The sequence below is a fragment of the Lissotriton helveticus genome, chromosome 1_1 (assembly GCF_964261635.1).
Source record: "Lissotriton helveticus chromosome 1_1, aLisHel1.1, whole genome shotgun sequence".
NCBI classification, from domain to species: domain Eukaryota; kingdom Metazoa; phylum Chordata; class Amphibia; order Caudata; family Salamandridae; genus Lissotriton; species Lissotriton helveticus.
The window spans coordinates 324,162,881-324,180,424 of NC_136057.1; the positions used below are offsets into that span (position 1 = coordinate 324,162,881).

A 17,544-nucleotide genomic window follows, 5' to 3' on the forward strand; every position below is an offset into this window, starting at 1 on the left:
TGGCTCCCCTAGCCATCAGCACACCAACACCACAGACATAAGCACCCCCCCACCTCCTTGCCCCCTGCTCCAAGACCCGACAACCTACTCCCACACCTCACGTGAATCCAGACTGGTTGAGATCACACAAAACCTACCTGATCTCAAACCAGACTTACAAAGACTCATTTGGTTCACCGTAGAAACGACCAATAAACAGTGGCCTAATAGGAATCCGAGGATGAATACTCTTAATCATGACCATTCCTCCAACCATCTCACCTTACGTCCAGTACACCTCTCCACCAACTTGGCCTCACCTTCTTCGACGCCCACGCACCTGAGATGGAGAACCCTACACTATCCCAATGAGCTCTCGTGGTCGATTAGACGGAAAGTCCCTCTAGCCTACAAAGATATCCACTCCCTCCTCCTATCATATAACAACTCACACCCATATAACATAGAAAATCAGAACCTAATCCATTCTATTCCTATGAACCCACACCGAGCACCAAGGCTCAACCATAGAGAAGTAAGCAAGCACAACCCTATCTGAAATGCATGCTACTCATTTGCAGAGCGGCTACAAGAAACGCAATGGATATTGCTGACCTTATTCTCGCACATGATCTTGACCTCCTAATCCTGATGGAAACATGGCTAAAGGATTCCTTTGTACCTATTCTTGACATAGTAGTCCCTTCTAACCCTGGCATCATTAGACTAGATAGACCCAGCAAACCAGCTGGAGGCATTGCCAGCGTACACCCTAACAGTCAATCAGTGAAACATTCACAATCCCCTGTTTTTTATTCACATGCAAATTACTTATGCCTCGACCTCGCATGCAACAACAGGCACTATGCAAACTACACATGATCTACCACCCTCCAGGAAATCACCTTTCTTTCACAGAACAAATTATGGAAATCATTGCAACAAACACGGGACAACACTGTACAAAATCTTTCTCTGAGACTTCAACCTGCACTGGTAAGATTTGAATGGCCCTGCAGTTAACAGCTTTAAAAGCTCTGTTTCTGACCTCAGCCTGACCCAAATCTGCAACAGCCCCACGCACAAGGGAGCGACAATAGATCTTATCATTGCAAAGACCAACTCCATTCAACTTAAATCTATCATACCCTATAAGTGGTTTGACCACCATCGCATCATGTGCCTTATCTCTAAATCTGTGAGAACAAACACAGCTCAACTAACTAAACCTAAACTCTGTAAAAGGAGCATGCGGAACAGCAACCTCAATGAAGTGACATCTTTCAGTAATAACATCTGGTATACAACCTTTACAACGAAACTTTTACAACGAACTACCATTACAACGCAACTTTTACAACGCAAACTATTACAATGCATTGTTCTGGGGGGCGCTCTAGGATAGGGAATAGGTTAATTTACTATCCAATAACCTTCCCTACTATCCACGGGGACTGGAGTTGGAATAGTAAATTAAACTATTCACTATCCAGCGCCCAAAAGCATTATGCGTTGTAATGGTATGCGTTGTAAAACTTACGATGTAAAGGTAGGCGTTGTAAAGGTAGGCGTTGTAACGTCATACATTCATAACATCTACAAAAGTAGTAGAAGCTCAAAAGCAAATTTCTTCAGACACCAACTAAAGCAAGCTAGAAACCGAACTAAAAACTATTTGCAATCATTAAACTACAATTAAATGGCCTACCGAACCCTTACCTAGTTGGATCTAGTCCGTTACCAAACTGCGAGGAATTTGCCTACTTCTTTCTTGAGAAGACCGAAAACATGAGAAATGATTTGCAGAGGGCTTTGGTGCATAGTCCTCTCCTACCTCACTCCAGTTTGTCCTCTTCCCAGATTGTTGTTCCCTTATGTCTACCAGGGCACGTCCCCAAAAACAAAGCCTCATGGAATTCTTTCAAAACCTTTGAGGAAAGCACCATTCACAAAATTCTAGAAGTGCTGAAACCCTCAAAGCACGTCGACGACCCTCTACTCTACAATTTCGTCAATGAGATCAAACCATTAATACTCCCACTTTGGACCAAGATTGTAAATGCCTCCCTACTTCAAGGTACTATCCCTGACTGCCTAAAGTCAGGGCAGGTTTCCCCCATCCTAAAAAAACCAACGGCAGATCACACTGACCTATACAACTTCTGCCCTATCTCCAACATTCCTACTCTGGCGAAGCTCCTTGAAAAATTTGTTCATGTCCAGCTCTCTAACCACATTGAACAATTCTGCCTTTTAGACCAATTCCAATGTGGCTTCCGTCCAGGACATAGCAACAAACCGGTGCTTACATGCATAGAGGAAGATGCGCTAAAAATGCAGGATTACCATCTATTACATAATAACTCAAAAGTCACTGCTATCGTCATCCTTGTCTGACCATGACACATGTAGGTAGAACCCCTGAGTGTACCTTTCAGGTATATAAGTACCACATCTTCGCTGTGCAAACCAGAAGAGAAGCTTCCATGCTGACACGAGAAGTTGAAGTCCCTGCATGCAGACACTCCAGCATGCAGTGGGCTGACATCACTTGCGGGGTGTCCAACTTGAGACCAAGATGGGTTCCTTCGTTCTCTCCCATCAGGTAATGGGGTAGGCTCTTTCCTAGGGGAATTCTTGGCTATACAACTACATACATGCTAGGTACACTTAGGTACATCTAGCTAGGGTTTGCATTGTAGGAGTACTCATGATTACTGCCATGTATCTATATGCCTGCATATATTCACTATTTTAGGTGTTTTAGGCACTGTTGGTGCTTGTAATCGTATATATCTATTTCTGTCCAGGGCCGGACTGAGAACCAAAACCGGCCCTGGCAAAGTGCTCGGCCGGCCCCCTGGGGGTGCGACCGAGCTCTTTGCCGGGGCCGGTTTCGGCCGATTTTGTTACACGGCCGATTTTGCAGCTATGCTGCTAAAACGGCCCTGTAACAAAAACGGCCCCCAGGGCCCCAAACCGGCCCCCACCCTTGCGGCGCACCGGGGGATTGCCCGGTGCCCACAATGGCCAGTCCGGGCCTGTTTCTGTCTAATGGTTGGTGCAGCACACATATTTTGTAGTAGCATGATGCTTATTGAAAACATTCCCACCATTTATTCTGTGTATTTCTCTGAGACAAGTGAGCATGAGTGACTGAGCGAAAAGTACTGTATTGTTTCCACGATCCCTGAGGGGACAGGGTTGTCATGTTCGATAGTTGCCAGAAACTATTCGCTCCTCGGTAAGGTTGTGGGGGTCTTATAGTGGCACTGTGCGCTAGCTGGTCTACAGACTAATATATCCTTTGGGGGTGTCTGGAATCAGTCGGGACACCAATCCCTCAGTTTACGTTGTCTAAACGTGCAGATCTTATATAGATTGGTAGGAACTGCACGGCACAATAATTCCCTATCTCAGACCACTCCGGTATCATTAGGGATCCCACAGGGGTCCTCCATCTCACCCACTTTCTTTAACTTGTTCATAGAGCCTCTAACAGAAATTCTGAGTGCATCCAATATCCACTACCACATGAACGCTGATGACACCCAATTATACCTGAAAGTATCCTCCCCAGAAGACAGATTCCTCAACTTAACTATACAGATTATCCAAAATTGCTGGCATGCAACCACCTCAAACTAAATGCTCTAACAACTAAATTCATCCTAATCGCCCCACCCAACCAGTCGCCTTTCATTTGAGGAATGGGTGAAACAACTAACAGCCCTCAACTGTTTGCCACAATTTATAGATTCAGAAAGATCACTGAAAATAACTCTCAACAAGAACCTTAAGATGCTGAAGCACATCAGTGCTGCCACCATAGGAGCGAACGTCCAAATTATCATCTTAAAAGAATTAAAACCCTTCCTCCCCCCCAGCCCCCCTCCTCCCCCTCCCCCACCCCCATCACTTCAAGTCTGCAGTGCAAGCACTAGTGATTCCTAGGTTGGACTATGGGAGTGCAAATCTCTTCGACTTGCCCAGATCCAAAACGGCCCCGCTAAGGGCCTCTCTTAACTCTGCTGCAAGGCTCATCACAGAATCGAAAAAACAACATCACCCCGATTTGAAATCCCTCAACTGCTCCCTTACGAAGCAAGAACTCATCTAAAAATTGCCTGCATGACCCATAAAGCCCTACACTTCAATACCCAGAGATACCTCACTCGGAAACTGGAACTTTCTGGCGGCTGCAGAGCCTCTAGAAGCTCTTGTTTTGCTTTTCATCCTATGTGGGAAGGGTATGCCCAGACGTGGGTCCCGTGCTCACTACGCCACTGGAATCAAGCTATCCTGGCTGATGAAGGCTGATAGCCAGAAACCGGTGCTAGGATGCTTGATTCCAGTCCAGGGAAGACATGGCTTGGCAGTTCGGTCTGGACTGTTCCCATGGGGCACGGGGTCAAGACTGATTTGCATATAGCCATGTCTGAACTGGGGTGGCTTGGTGAGCAAAATAAAGATGGATTAAACCCAGATCTGTGACTGGGGGTGAATGTTTTGCCATTGTGCAACATTCCGTCCATCATCTTGTGTGTTTTGCCTCTAGAAACTCTAGCACCCTACTGCTGAAACCACAGAGATTCCTTAAAAAGAAAACCCACAACGGAGCCTTCTCTGATAATCACCCCGAGAATTCGGTATGCCTTGTCCCCTGAAATCAGACTCAATCTCTCAACTGGATTTTTCAAGAAAGATGTTAAAGTACTACTGAACAAATGTCTGCCCTAGATCCCAGGATCTCCTCTCTTCATACCTTTCATCACACATCAATTACACTCATGACAATTGCTCTCCTGTTATGTTATAGTTTTTTGATCTATTGTTCCTGACTTTGTGTTGTACCCTCCATTATCTTGGGTGCTGCCATATCATGTTTTTTATGACTATGATATTATTAATTCTATTTGTCCCTGCTCTTTGAACAATTGTAAAACACTCTGATACCCAAAAGGGTTGTGTTTGTGCTATATCAAACTTTCCTAAATAAAAATAATTAGAATAAATGATAATCTGGGAACAATAAGAGGGTACTCTACCATCTATCCTATGACCACTTGACATAGTCATGTTGGCCAATATTAGCCAAAATCCAGGGTTCTTCAATGTGGGGTTCTTCAAGGCAACCTTTTAAATAGCAATTGTTTTAATCTTTCCGCATCATAAGGCTGTTTGCAAAACTCAGAGTTTTTGCAGCTGGGATTTGTTTGCCAGCAAGGGGAAGGGCCATTCATTGGGGTACCCCATTCTAATACTACTAGAGGGATGGGGGAAGACATACACTTCCAGGTAGTGTCTGGCCACACATTTTTCCCTGTATCCATCTTTTCCACATTTCTATTGGTGCCTTCACAGAGGTTGTATCCATACTTCTTGAACAGACGTTCTTTAAGTTTACAAGCATCTGTACCGGATGATTGTGGGACCAGGAACAGAGCAAGCCACCTCATCTTACTCCATATTCCTAGGGGATCAAAGCAGAAATCACAGCATTTTTGAGAAAGATAAATTAAAAAGGTTTAGCAGGACAAGTCCTACCGCCATAAATAAAATGCTGCACACTACATAAAATGTGACCGTTGTTGACTTTAGCCTACTCTTTTTTGAGTTTCTGGAGAGTTGCAATGGTGCACTTTGGCAAGCAATGTTTGCAAACTTGTCTTGGTGGGAATTGCCTGGAAGGCAAAATAATTCTGTAATACTATTATCACTGCATCTTATTTGATTTGCAGGGTAATATGGGGACAGGAAGAGCAGTTTCAGTCACTCACGGTGTCCCTTTGGCAGCTGAACTGAGGTATGACGATTAGGGGATCACTTCTTTCTAACTACGGCAGACACTTTCAAAGACATGCTGATGTTTTTTGCAAGGTTGAGTTAATTAAAGCACTGCTTGCCATTGCGGCGGTGTCTACCTTTACATTCACTTACACACTTTGATGACTTCCAGCTAGGCTTGCAGTATATAATTACCATGTATAGATATATATATACATGGTAATAATTTCTTAATAGTGAAAATTTGGCAGATGTGTCCCCAGACGTGGGATCACTTTTGCTACTGGTTTCTGAAATCAACTTTCTGAGATCTATGACCTACATGAGGGTGCGATCTTGGCCAGTAAGTTGAGGTTTTCAGGTTTTACCCAGAAGTATCCCTCAAATGGAACCTGAGAGTGGTACGGGCACTCTCACACATATTTTTGATACAAATTTTATTTAGTTCTAAGAGTGGCTCATCCATCAGTTGTTTTCTTGCAGTGTACCTTGTGACGACAATCCTGTCCATTTACATGTTCAGCTTTCCTAAGTAGTAGTAAGTTATGTGTTGGAACTGGCAATTTCTGGTTGGCTGAGGCAGTACCCCAGCCAAGCAGAATCTACCACTCCTGTCAGGGGCGTGTGATTACACTCAATGTATAACCTGCGGTTACACTTGGGTAGCTTGGCCGGAGCAGTCAGTCTTACCACAGAGACAATGTGTAAAGCATTGGTCCAGCAATCACTCATGATAAATACCTTGAGCATCAAAACAAAGGCTTCACACACATATGTAAATAACATTTGTATTCAACACACGTAATAATCACCACATCATAAGATACATGTATTTCTGGGCATAAATCACATTGAGAATTTTTACTTGCAGTACTAGGCCCAACGGTGTTCAAATGACATCAGTAATAAGCACCCTTGGGAAATATCCTAATCTACACCCAGTACCCTTATGTGGTGCAATACGTTGTTCACGCTCCAATTCTTATAATTCAATACCACAAAGTTATAGAGTCCACCCTGGTACACAACAATATCAGAAATATGTATATACTAAAATTATTCTGGCATGAAATCAACATATCAGGCAAACTGCCGTCCAGTGTCGTGAGTCACGGGCGAACCCCCACTGTCACTCTCAAACACACACACACTCCGCACCGCTATGCGGTGCAACAGATAGCAGACAAGTCCGTATTTAATTGCTCGTACACATACTCACTTAGCAACCTAATGCGGTGCACTGATAGCCAGCAGTTCAATTGATTTAGTACTGCAGACCCCGTGGCCCCAAGCCTCCCTCTGTCCTTCAACTCACCCTGACTATCCTACACCCACAGATTCAAGACACTCTGCCCTTCCCCCGAGTACTAAGCTGCATGCGGCTGAATTCGTTTTTAGTCTGGCCCCAGGAAGCAGTTGGGGGAAGGCAACAAGGTCAATTAGGAGGCAGTCACCAAATGGGGTCTGGCAACCACTCGAGAAGTTCACCCACAGGATGCGGAGCAGACATGGGTTGAGGGCAACAGATGGTCACACCAAAGGGGTACCCAAGGGCCTCACAGCACCAGCCCATTTCTGCAAGGCACATTGGGGGGTCTCGCAGTTACTTGACGTGCTTCCGATCGCTCTCAGAAGCGTTCCTTCAGCTCAGTCAGTCACTCTCACCACCCAGGCCTGAGCTAGGTAATACTACATGGCAGAAAGGTGTTGTCGGGGAGGGTCAGGTGAGGAGAGGGCAGATGGCCCACCGTGCTGTAAGGGAACAGTAGATGAATGGAGAATGAGCAGGGGGGTCCTCTCGGAAGGAGGAGGCACCCCATCACATCCACATTGATCAGAGTCGCACTCAGGCAATCCGTGCACAACGTTGGGTGCTCGATGATACGAGTCGCACCAGACCGTCCCAGTTACACACAACAAAGAGTTGCAAAATCTGTGCCTCCTTGGAAAGGAGACCCAACATTCGGTGCATGTCGATGTTGGCCACACCAGACACCTCTGGTCACACACACAATGAAGAGTTGCACATTCCGTGCCTCCCTGGAATTGAGGCACAACTTCTGGTGCATGTTGATATTGGTCGCACTACACAGTTCCGGTCACACACACAGGTGCACGTTCAGCAATGCGTCATGAGGTAGAATGAGGCACAACTACAGTTACACCCCCCACCTCTGAGGATCACAATGTGTGAATCGCAGACTGCACGCAATGAGCATGCAGTCGGCGTCTCGCATGAGAGAGATGCAGCATGATCGAATAAGGTGGCAACGTGGATCTCGCAACCAGTGAATCCACTCACCGGACAAGACACTTATGCGTGTCAAGCTCCCAAGATTACTGGGTCAAATGTCTTAGATGTGGGCCAGACTTCGAGATCCACACAAGTCGATCCGGTCTCCAGGCACAGTTCTTAGTCCGACACCACGCTACCAGTTGAATCCAGCAAACAATGTGGGTACATGAGAGGGCAGTGCACTTCAGGTGTCACAGGTAGATGGTATGGGGTCCCTCGCAGGTGATCTTTGATGTCTCTGAGACCATCAAAATAACAGGGGGCAAGCTCAACAAGCCCTTAGAGAGCAGACTTCTGGGTGTCACACAGCAGCAGGTAGTTGGCCCAGGTCAGCCGCTACTGCAATGGCAGGCAGAATAGGTGTGAATGGGCACTCACCGGCTGGCCATGGCAGACATGACGGATGTTTTAGAAACCTCGGGTGAGCACAACTTCCTAATGTGTTTAGGAAGGGAACGCGCACTTTCACACTGCACTTACTGTGGGAAAGTGCCCCAGACTCTGAGGCTTTAACAGGAGAATCGACTACACTCAGGAAGTATCCCATCAGGAGAGCCAACCCTCTAGGTAGAGAAAATTCATCCCTACCCAGGCAGTGCAAATGCAGATGTACCTACCTGGCCACTCACCTACGCCAGTTTGGTGGTAGTGAGCGGTCACCTCAGGGTTGGCTACGGAGTGAGACTGGCCATCCTCAGTATGAGACATTTTTGACAGGCAATTCAGGTGGGTAGCACAATCAATGCAGCGTCCCCTTAGTAGCCAGTGTTGCACCTACCCTGGGTATCTGGTGTACCTTTTTATAGGGCACTCACAGGTACAACACCTAACCCTATCAAGTAAGCACCCTATCCTGGTATGTGTGGGAAGGGAGCGTGCACTCTCCCGCTGCAGTACAATAGGAAAGTGCCCAGAGTCCTATGGTCAGGAAAAGAGACTCAGCAAAAACCAGCAAGACAAAAATCAAACAGTTTTAGGGAAATTCCCCAAAGAAGAGCCATGTCCAACAGTGTACAATAAAATGTAACGGGGAACGCTCCTCTAATCATAAGGTGGATTAAAGCGTGTGATGTCACGGCCTATTTAAAACAATCCACTTGCATAAATGCCTCAACGAGGCCTTGCAGGTTTACTTCCTTGTACCTTCGAGTGCTTGGATCACATAAACTTGCTAGAGTGGCAGTTTAATTTGTCTATTAAACATCAGTGACTCACAAGCACCCCATGTCTTATTTCAAATAATAGAGAAAGACGCAGCATGGATCCATGTCTAAGGCGAATTTCCTATTACAATTAACAAGGCACCGTAAATACATGGAATTAATTCATCTTTTACCACGTTTGGTTTTATTGCTTAAAACACAACATTTTCTGTCTTAACTCCACATTAATTCCACAGCCAAATATGCAGTACAAAATTACAAATTACGAAAATTGAGCGTGCACATGGTTTATATGCTCCCAATTCACAAAGCTCTTAGTAGTTGGGTCTTACTCCTGACTCCGGTGTGACTTACACCTGAGGTTTCTTCTGCAAGACACAAATGCTTACATAATAAAAGCACTTTGAATCGAGCTCAAAAGAGGCTTTTTTTCCAGAAGTTCCACTAAATTTTTCCCATTAGTGTTATCCACGGTGGCAGGAGCTTGGGAAATGGAAGCGCTGCCTAAATCACGTACCACTTATTTCTTGATTTAGGAGTTTCATATAGTACAGCATGTCACATCAGGGCTTATGTCATATAACTATACTTGTACATTAAATGCTGACTTGTATACAACAGCCTCTATTGGCTATTTCTTGCTCACTACATCTGTCTTAGCCAAAGGCCACTTTAAATAACTATGGAGGACTTGCATCAATGTTTTTTGCAAGCGCAAACGGTGCGATTCACAAAAATCGGCCGTTTGCGCCCACAAAAAGGCCTTTTGTGATGCATCAAAGTGTTAGGCACACGCAGTTTAAGAAATCGCAATTCATTGCGATTTCTTAAATTGAGATTGTATTTAAGGAATCGCAATTTGCGATTCAATGCTAGAAGCATTTAGAAATAGCGAATTCGCTATTTGGGGCCATAAAACACAGAGAAATGTATCTGATCTGTATTTTGCAAAAACCCTTTTTCAAGGTTTAGGCGTACACACACACATTCCCTTTTGGCATGTGAGTGCGCAACATGGGTGCACATCACAATTTCAGGAGTGCAAAGGGTGTCATTTTGAAACCTTTGCACCTTTGAAATTGCATGCGCAATTTGCGACTACCTATTTGTACTCGCAAATTGCACATGCAATTTCCCATTCATTTGATGGGCCTGCAGGCCCATAGGAATCAATGGGAAGCCATTCCTTAATTGCTACTCGCAATTTGCGACTCGCAATTAAGGAATGTTTAGGAATCGCTATTTTAATAGAGATTCCTACATGCATAGGCTTTTGGAAGTCCTTCATCGTGATTCCTTAATAATCGCAATTAAGGACTCGCAAAAGCTTTTCTTGATGCATGGCATGTTAGTTTTTAAAAGTTGCCTGACCTGCAAGTTTAGGTCCAGGGCATTCCAAAACTTTTTGCAGGAACAATGGCGTGACACAAAATGATAGGGCCCCCCCTGCAGAATGTGATGAGGGGCTCCTAAGTCTCTCTTATATACTCACTGGCTTTGGCCTGATTGGGGCCCCCTAATGGACTGGAGGCCCCTGAAGGGTTGTGGCCCCCCTTGCACTGCAGGAGCCTGTGTTACGTCCCTGGATGGGGACCCATCAAGAGCTGCCTCTGTGCTACCTGCACTAAGCAACATATCAATTGGTGGTCCCCACTGCATCTGCCTCTTCCTAAAATGAAACCATGCCTGGATGTAGGTAAAGAAAGAGCAGCTCGGTTCAGACTCGATTGGCGATGGGGCTAACCCAATGGTTTCTAAATGGTCACCGCCTTACTTATAGGAATCATCCAGCCTGTTGTGGTTTAATGTATTGTACTTGCATCAGACGAGTCAGCTGACCTCTCCAACCCCACTTGAGGTTTATTTTTGGCTTTGGCACGCACATTTTGTGGCACCTGTCACAGCCATTAATTCCAGTAGTTCATTTGTGCCAGGGCATCTACTAAATAAAGCCCTACATTATAGAGAGGGCTTTGCCTTTTTCTTGGGATCACAACTTGATATGCCTTCTATTCTTATGTATGATTCACTGCTCTATTCAGCTTGCTCACTTTCAAATATACAAAACTCAGTCACAATTTAAAAATATCCCAAACACCAACATGTGCTAGTTATAAAATAAGTGTGAACCCATATTTAGAACAATCCTCCTCCAGTACAAAAAATGGTTAGACCTTCATAATATAATGTCTGTATCTGTAAAGTGAACACACACCTGTGAAGGTTTTGGGGGTGAAATAAGAAATGTTTATTACACAGTGGTAATTGTTTTATCGGCCTCAAAAGGATGAAATGTTCAGTGGATCTGAAGGGATTCAACCATGCAACCAAGAGGCCAAACACAGTCCTCCGGTGTGGATAGAATAGTCCTCTCTGTCACCAGAACCTGCCAATGTTCTCCAATAAAATACATTGCACTATCTGCCTGTAATGTAATCAAGCACACTCAGGTTCAACTTAACTGCTTAATTTAGTCTTGTATTTTGACAAATAAAGATGATAGAGAGTCATGTTATTCTGAAATTTGTAAGGGTGCATTATAATCACTGTTAGTCCACACCCATATATATATCGTGGGTTGATCTAAGCATTAATCATTAGAAAATGTGGATGTAATAATGAACAATGTATGCGTAATGTTAGAAAATGAGTTTGTGTTAGTAAAAAGGGTAAAATGACATTTAAATGTAACTGCTTATTGCAAGTGCTTAACAAATCAGTTTGTGTGTAATGTAATGCATTAGATTTAAAACGTGGACTATAAAAGTCTGCACAGGTAGGAATGACTAAATGTAATGCTTACAAATGCAACGTTTAGTAATTTTGTGCAAGTTGAATGTATAAAGGCCGGAATTGAAATAAGTTTTCACTGTTTGTCATGAAAGACCGGTTCGTGGTTTCTTATGTTAGCAGAATTGAGTAGGCCTGAAATGTATTTTTCCTTGGGACAGCTCTCAGTTGGGTACAGTCAGCAGATTTGAGCGGGCAAGGTTGATTGTTCACATGCTTTCCGTTGCAGGTGCAAGGACATTTTTCTCCTTATAAACTGATGCTCTTTATTTTAGGAGTTAGGTATGGAGGAGACCTGTTACAACGTTACAGTGGAACTTGATAATTGGAAGCTCACTGGAGAAGCTTGGGACCAAAGTACAGCTCAACTGTTCTTGGACGAAGAGCAAGCTGTGGAAAAATACCTGCCGAAGATGTCCATCCAAAGAAGGTGTTTCAGGGCGTGTTCTTTGAGTTGTGCATTTTGTATTAGGGACAGTGCCCCGGAGGAAGAGAGTCAGACGAGGCAGAGAGGGTTGATGAGAGCAGAGAGCCATTAGAGGGTAAGAGAAGAGATAGATTTTTTAGGATGAAGACTTAGCTAGTTTCTGACCTGTTCCAATGTGAATGTACTTCTTAGGAAGCCTTCACAAGCTGACACCTTCTTTTTCTCGATTACGCCTGAAAGATGCTATGTAGGGATATTACCTTAGTGTTAGAGTAGGGACAGAATTAACCGATAATTTTTCCTATTTCTGTACACTGATGAAGACTAATTTGGATATTGGAGCAGTTGTTTCTTGTTTAATCCTTTTGAAGTTGATTATCCTTTTCACGTTGCACCAAATTAGATTAGTCCGTAGAATTAATTTCGTGTTAGTGCCCATATATTTTTTCATCCTTGTTATGAGGTGCTTGTATGTTTAATTATTTTTGGCTTTGTAATAAAACCCTTCAAATTGTAAGTTGTAGTCAAGTGTTCCTTTTCGAGTCCGAATTGATGAGTCCTATTGATGGTAGTGATTGTATTGGGTTTCTCCCCTTTACACTTCTCAGCAGATAAAAAGGTCCAGTCGACCGAAGATCCTTATAAATGGTAAGATCTGATAAAATGAGATAGGGATCTGGTGTAATCAAAGACATCTGCAGAAAAGAGGACACATAGTGCCACATTTACACCACTGTCCTACCCACTGTAATCAGAGTCTGTCCATCTTTGTTGAAATGACACAAATACTATGTCTATAGCACAACTAAAGCAACCTATGGATGCAAATTGTGCACATACTAAGTGCCAATGCTCGCCGGTATAGTTATTAATAAATGTGAAATTTGCAGCCGAATCTGAGTGACACCCCAGTCTGGGTGTGCACACTGGAACTGCGTGAAGTTTACACAAGCGATTTGTGGCAGGTTTTCCATGTCATGGCCCTCCTGAGTCATATTAGCAAAGTTGGACAGTGGGTTGATATGCTCAAGGCCCCATTCTGTAAGGACTACAGTGAACTGCATTTCGGTGTGTTTCTGGGGTATTTTTTGTCTTTAAGGATTGAGTGAAGTTTTTAGCTTGCGAGTAAATTTGAAGAGGTCTATTTTTAATGTTTTCAGATTCTAAGTGGTTGTTGGGCAAAATGTTAGGCTCTTCGTCAATATATTGCTAATGTCTGAAGTTAAGTCGGTATCCCATAGATTTGTAATGAGATATTTGTATTACATTATTGTTCTTCTTTCTTCTTCTTTTTTTACCTCTATGTACCCTGCACCCCGGAACACACAATGCACTAACTACACATATTCTCATGTGTCTCTTGTTTGCAGTGCCTACACACTCGTGCCCACCGACCACTGTTGGTTTATTATCCAGTATATTAAATGTTCCTTATATGTAACTATATTCACAGATTTGAAAAACCTCAAGCCAAATACTGCTATGGGGTGAAACCTGTGTCAGCTCTCTTTGCAATGAAAAAAATGAGGAATAAAAATATGAAAACGGTTAAATACGTTACAATTTAAAAATAAAATAAAACCTTCTGGACATGGCACAGCATGCTCAACTTGTATCAGTAGCACAAATACTGGGACACCATGCATATTTGTGGTAAAGGATTGGTGGAAATGGACATGCGTGGTAACGGCATGTTTGTTGTAAAGGATGCGTGGTAATGGTCATGCGTGCTTATGACCGTGTTGAAATGGCTGATTCCCCTCACAGCTTACCAGCTGCTTCATCAATAATAGATAAGGCAGTTTTGCTTTACAATCAGTAAATAAATGTTGTTGCATCAGTGTGGGGCCCAGAAAAGGCACGCGGCCTGGGGGAATAACAGCCCCTTTGTCACTCCTTCTGACGGTTCATCATAATCTGCCCGCTTCCCAACCACAGCACAAGCGCAAGATGTTTAGTTCTGTGAAATGTGACTCACACTCGCGTTATCAGTGTGTTTTTGCACATGAGCTATTTCTGCACTACTGCACAAATTGCCAGCACAAACCACACTGCCACAAATATCATTGGTGCAAATATCACTAGGTTTACACGGATATGTTAAAGTGCTACCATGGTTCCCTTGAAAAACGTTAAAATATTATTAGAAGTAAAATTACACCGGGTGGTAGAATACCAGCTGATCAACAAGCTCTAAATAAGGCTTTGATGATGCAGGAGATGGGGCAATGGGCCGACTAGGTAACCACAACAACTCTTACAAAAGCTAAACTGAAATCACGACTCCATAACACAACACTAACCCTCAAATTGTAAAAAGCTAAGCCAATGTGATTCACATTAAAAAAGTGACATAATGCACATGTTAATTACATTGAACTAGTGCCCTGCATATAGAATGAAGACTGTTGGTTATAAATGGAGAACTGTACCGGACTGTGTGGTAGGACAACAAACTTAGCAAAGGTTATTCTGTATCTATTTACTGTGCTAAGGTTGCATGTTACATAAATAATGAAAAACATATATTATGCATTTTGGAACTTATTGGGTTTTCAAATTTAATTTCTAAAACTTGAATATTAGTAAAAGGGCTATTGGTGGGGATGGAGGAAGAGAGTTAATGTTAATCTGACGTTTTCCATCCTTGATATATGCTTACTTAACCATCTTTACCCTTCTTTGGAACACCCAGCTTCTCAGACTTTGTTTCGTTTTTACTCACGCAAGAAGCCCATTTGCAGTTACACATATAGATAAAGACATTTTTGCTGCATTCAGTAAAAAAGAAAACATATTGGCCCAAAATGGATTTGATGTATTTAGAAAACAAAAATACTTGGTCTCCTTTGAGCTCACTGTCAAAATCACAATTGCCTGACTCAAAGATGGTGATATGACCCAAGCATGTCTACTTTTAGAATGGGGGCTCATTACATGGTGCACCACTACTAAGATGAGCAAATGAGACGTAGCTATGGTACCAGAGCCACGCTCCACTCCTGGGACTGCTCTGCAAACTCCAGTTAGAAACAGATTTAAAGTATACTCCATTCAAATTCCGTAAACTCTTTTGTAGTTTTACGGACGATTAGTTTGTAGGCTGCTAAGGAGGCCTTTAGTCAAATTAAAGCCACTTGGTGACTGAGTAAAGTTAATGAAAAACAGAAAAAGCTAGAAAGATTTGTGTATCAATTGCAAATCAATCTTCCCTTCGCCGGCCACATGCTTCTGGACGAGGCGATAAGGGCCCTTGAAGGGGCAGGAAGCATTGACTGTTAGCAGCTTTCAGGGAAGGCAGGACTGGTGAGTCAAGGTGCTAAGCCATTAGCCCTCCCTTCACTAATGGTGGACACCAGGTAGTGTTTGCGGCTCCTTCTAAGATGTTTGTCCACTTCCCATTATCTTACAAATGAGAGACAAGGTTTGCAGGAATGTGTGGCTTTTTCATATGGGAGTTCACACAGAAGGTGGCATCTGGACCATTACGGTAATAATCTCAGGTGACTTGGTGTAAACCATAATCCCTATAAATTTGGAAGAGTAAATCCTAGTGCCCTTCCTGAGGATGACCCAGCAGCTGATGCAAGAAAGAACAAAAAGTAGCTGCAGGAGCTTTTTCAAAGAACATTTGTTATCATTGTGCAAAGCCATCCTCAGGACATGCTCTGAGAAGGCCAAACAAAGAGACGCGGTACACACTGCAAAGCTAGAGGAGTGAGAGGAAAGGCGTCACTTACAGTCCAATCGAGAGTTGACCTGGGCTCCTTCAAGGGCCCGTTGGAGAGTGCAGCGCTGAGGGAGTGAGCAGGAGCCAAGTGCTGGAGGCCGGACCTGGAGATCGCCTTCCTGCAAGAAGAGGGAAAAGAAAACAGCAGGTGAGTGGAAGCAGAAGGAACAGACCCAATATGACTTTCCCCACCAATATCCATATCTCCTTCCTATGTGTGGCAGCCATCTTCTATGCAACCTGCATTGCCCCATTTGACAAACATGATAACCTCACAAAACAATTACTGTCTTTATTCAAGTTAGACCTGGAAAACGCTATACTAACTATTCTCCAGATCCAAACACACATGAGGTCTTCTTGGGGAAAAGAGTTTCTCTGATGTAAGTAAAGATGTGTTCAGACATAAATAGATCAGCTTAAGCCTTCCAGGTTAAGCCTGGTCAGGGGGCAACTATTGCCATTAACCACCCATGCAGTGTTATCACACCAGATATTTGTATATAAATCGATTGCCGCTTGAGAAGCTTGACACAACAAGTTTTGAAGAAAACATAATGTGCTCCACATAAAAGAGGGGTCCACTGAAACAATAACAGTAGGAAAAAGGCGATACAGACACCCGCATAAGCCTATAATAGGTCAGACTTCTAGCACATGTAAACATGGGCATTTATAAATACACATACTAGTTTCATGAGTTGCATGTGGAGCACACATGCTGTTCATCGCATTAAAGGCTGTAATACTAGCTAAGCCAGTGCTGGAAATAGATAGCAATGAGGATTGCTATCTGCACAGAATAGATATAGGAGTTAAAGAAGTCATTATGACAAACGTACCTTTCAGATGTAAAAGAGTTCCACATACATTCCAATGGAAGCACTGCAGTAAGGCGGAAGGATACACCAAATAGCTAAAAGCATGAGGTAAGAGTAAATCTCTTCTGGTGGACCCAAAGCCAGCACTATGTATATTTTATATGAATGAAAATACTTAATGCACACAGCTGCGCTGCCAAGCCAGACCCAAAACTGTGCATTCATGACATTCTTCATCATACACTGCATGATGCACGACAGCTCACAGCAGGCAACTCAACAGCTATCAACCTGTAGATGAATATCTTGTCAGAGAATTTCAGTGGGAGAGGAGAGGGAAATTCACTGACACTTGAGACAGCTTGGACCTTTCCACACTTCCACTCATTTTACAGTCTATTTACTAGAAGGAGAAAGGTATATCCTCTCCTCTGGACTGCGAGAGCCTAATTTAAGACTGTCCAGGAGGCTTTCTCCCCCTCTTGTCAATCAGAGTTATAAGACTTCGTGTGAGCAGAGTACATAAGGCGGAAAGAGATCCTGCCAGAAAT

The 17,544-nt window shown here is 43.5% G+C and overlaps 1 protein-coding gene across 4 annotated transcripts in view; it reads right to left on the reverse strand.

Moving 5' to 3' along the window:
* The window catches only part of DGKI (diacylglycerol kinase iota), a 679,239-nt gene that overhangs the window by 629,940 nt on the left and 31,755 nt on the right, over positions 1-17,544 (reverse strand). For all 4 annotated transcript variants that reach the window (XM_078671815.1, XM_078671812.1, XM_078671824.1 and 1 more), the window contains exon 2: positions 16,183-16,291. In XM_078671815.1, coding sequence (XP_078527941.1) covers positions 16,183-16,291 — 109 coding nt within the window. The remainder of the gene's footprint in view (positions 1-16,182; positions 16,292-17,544) is intronic.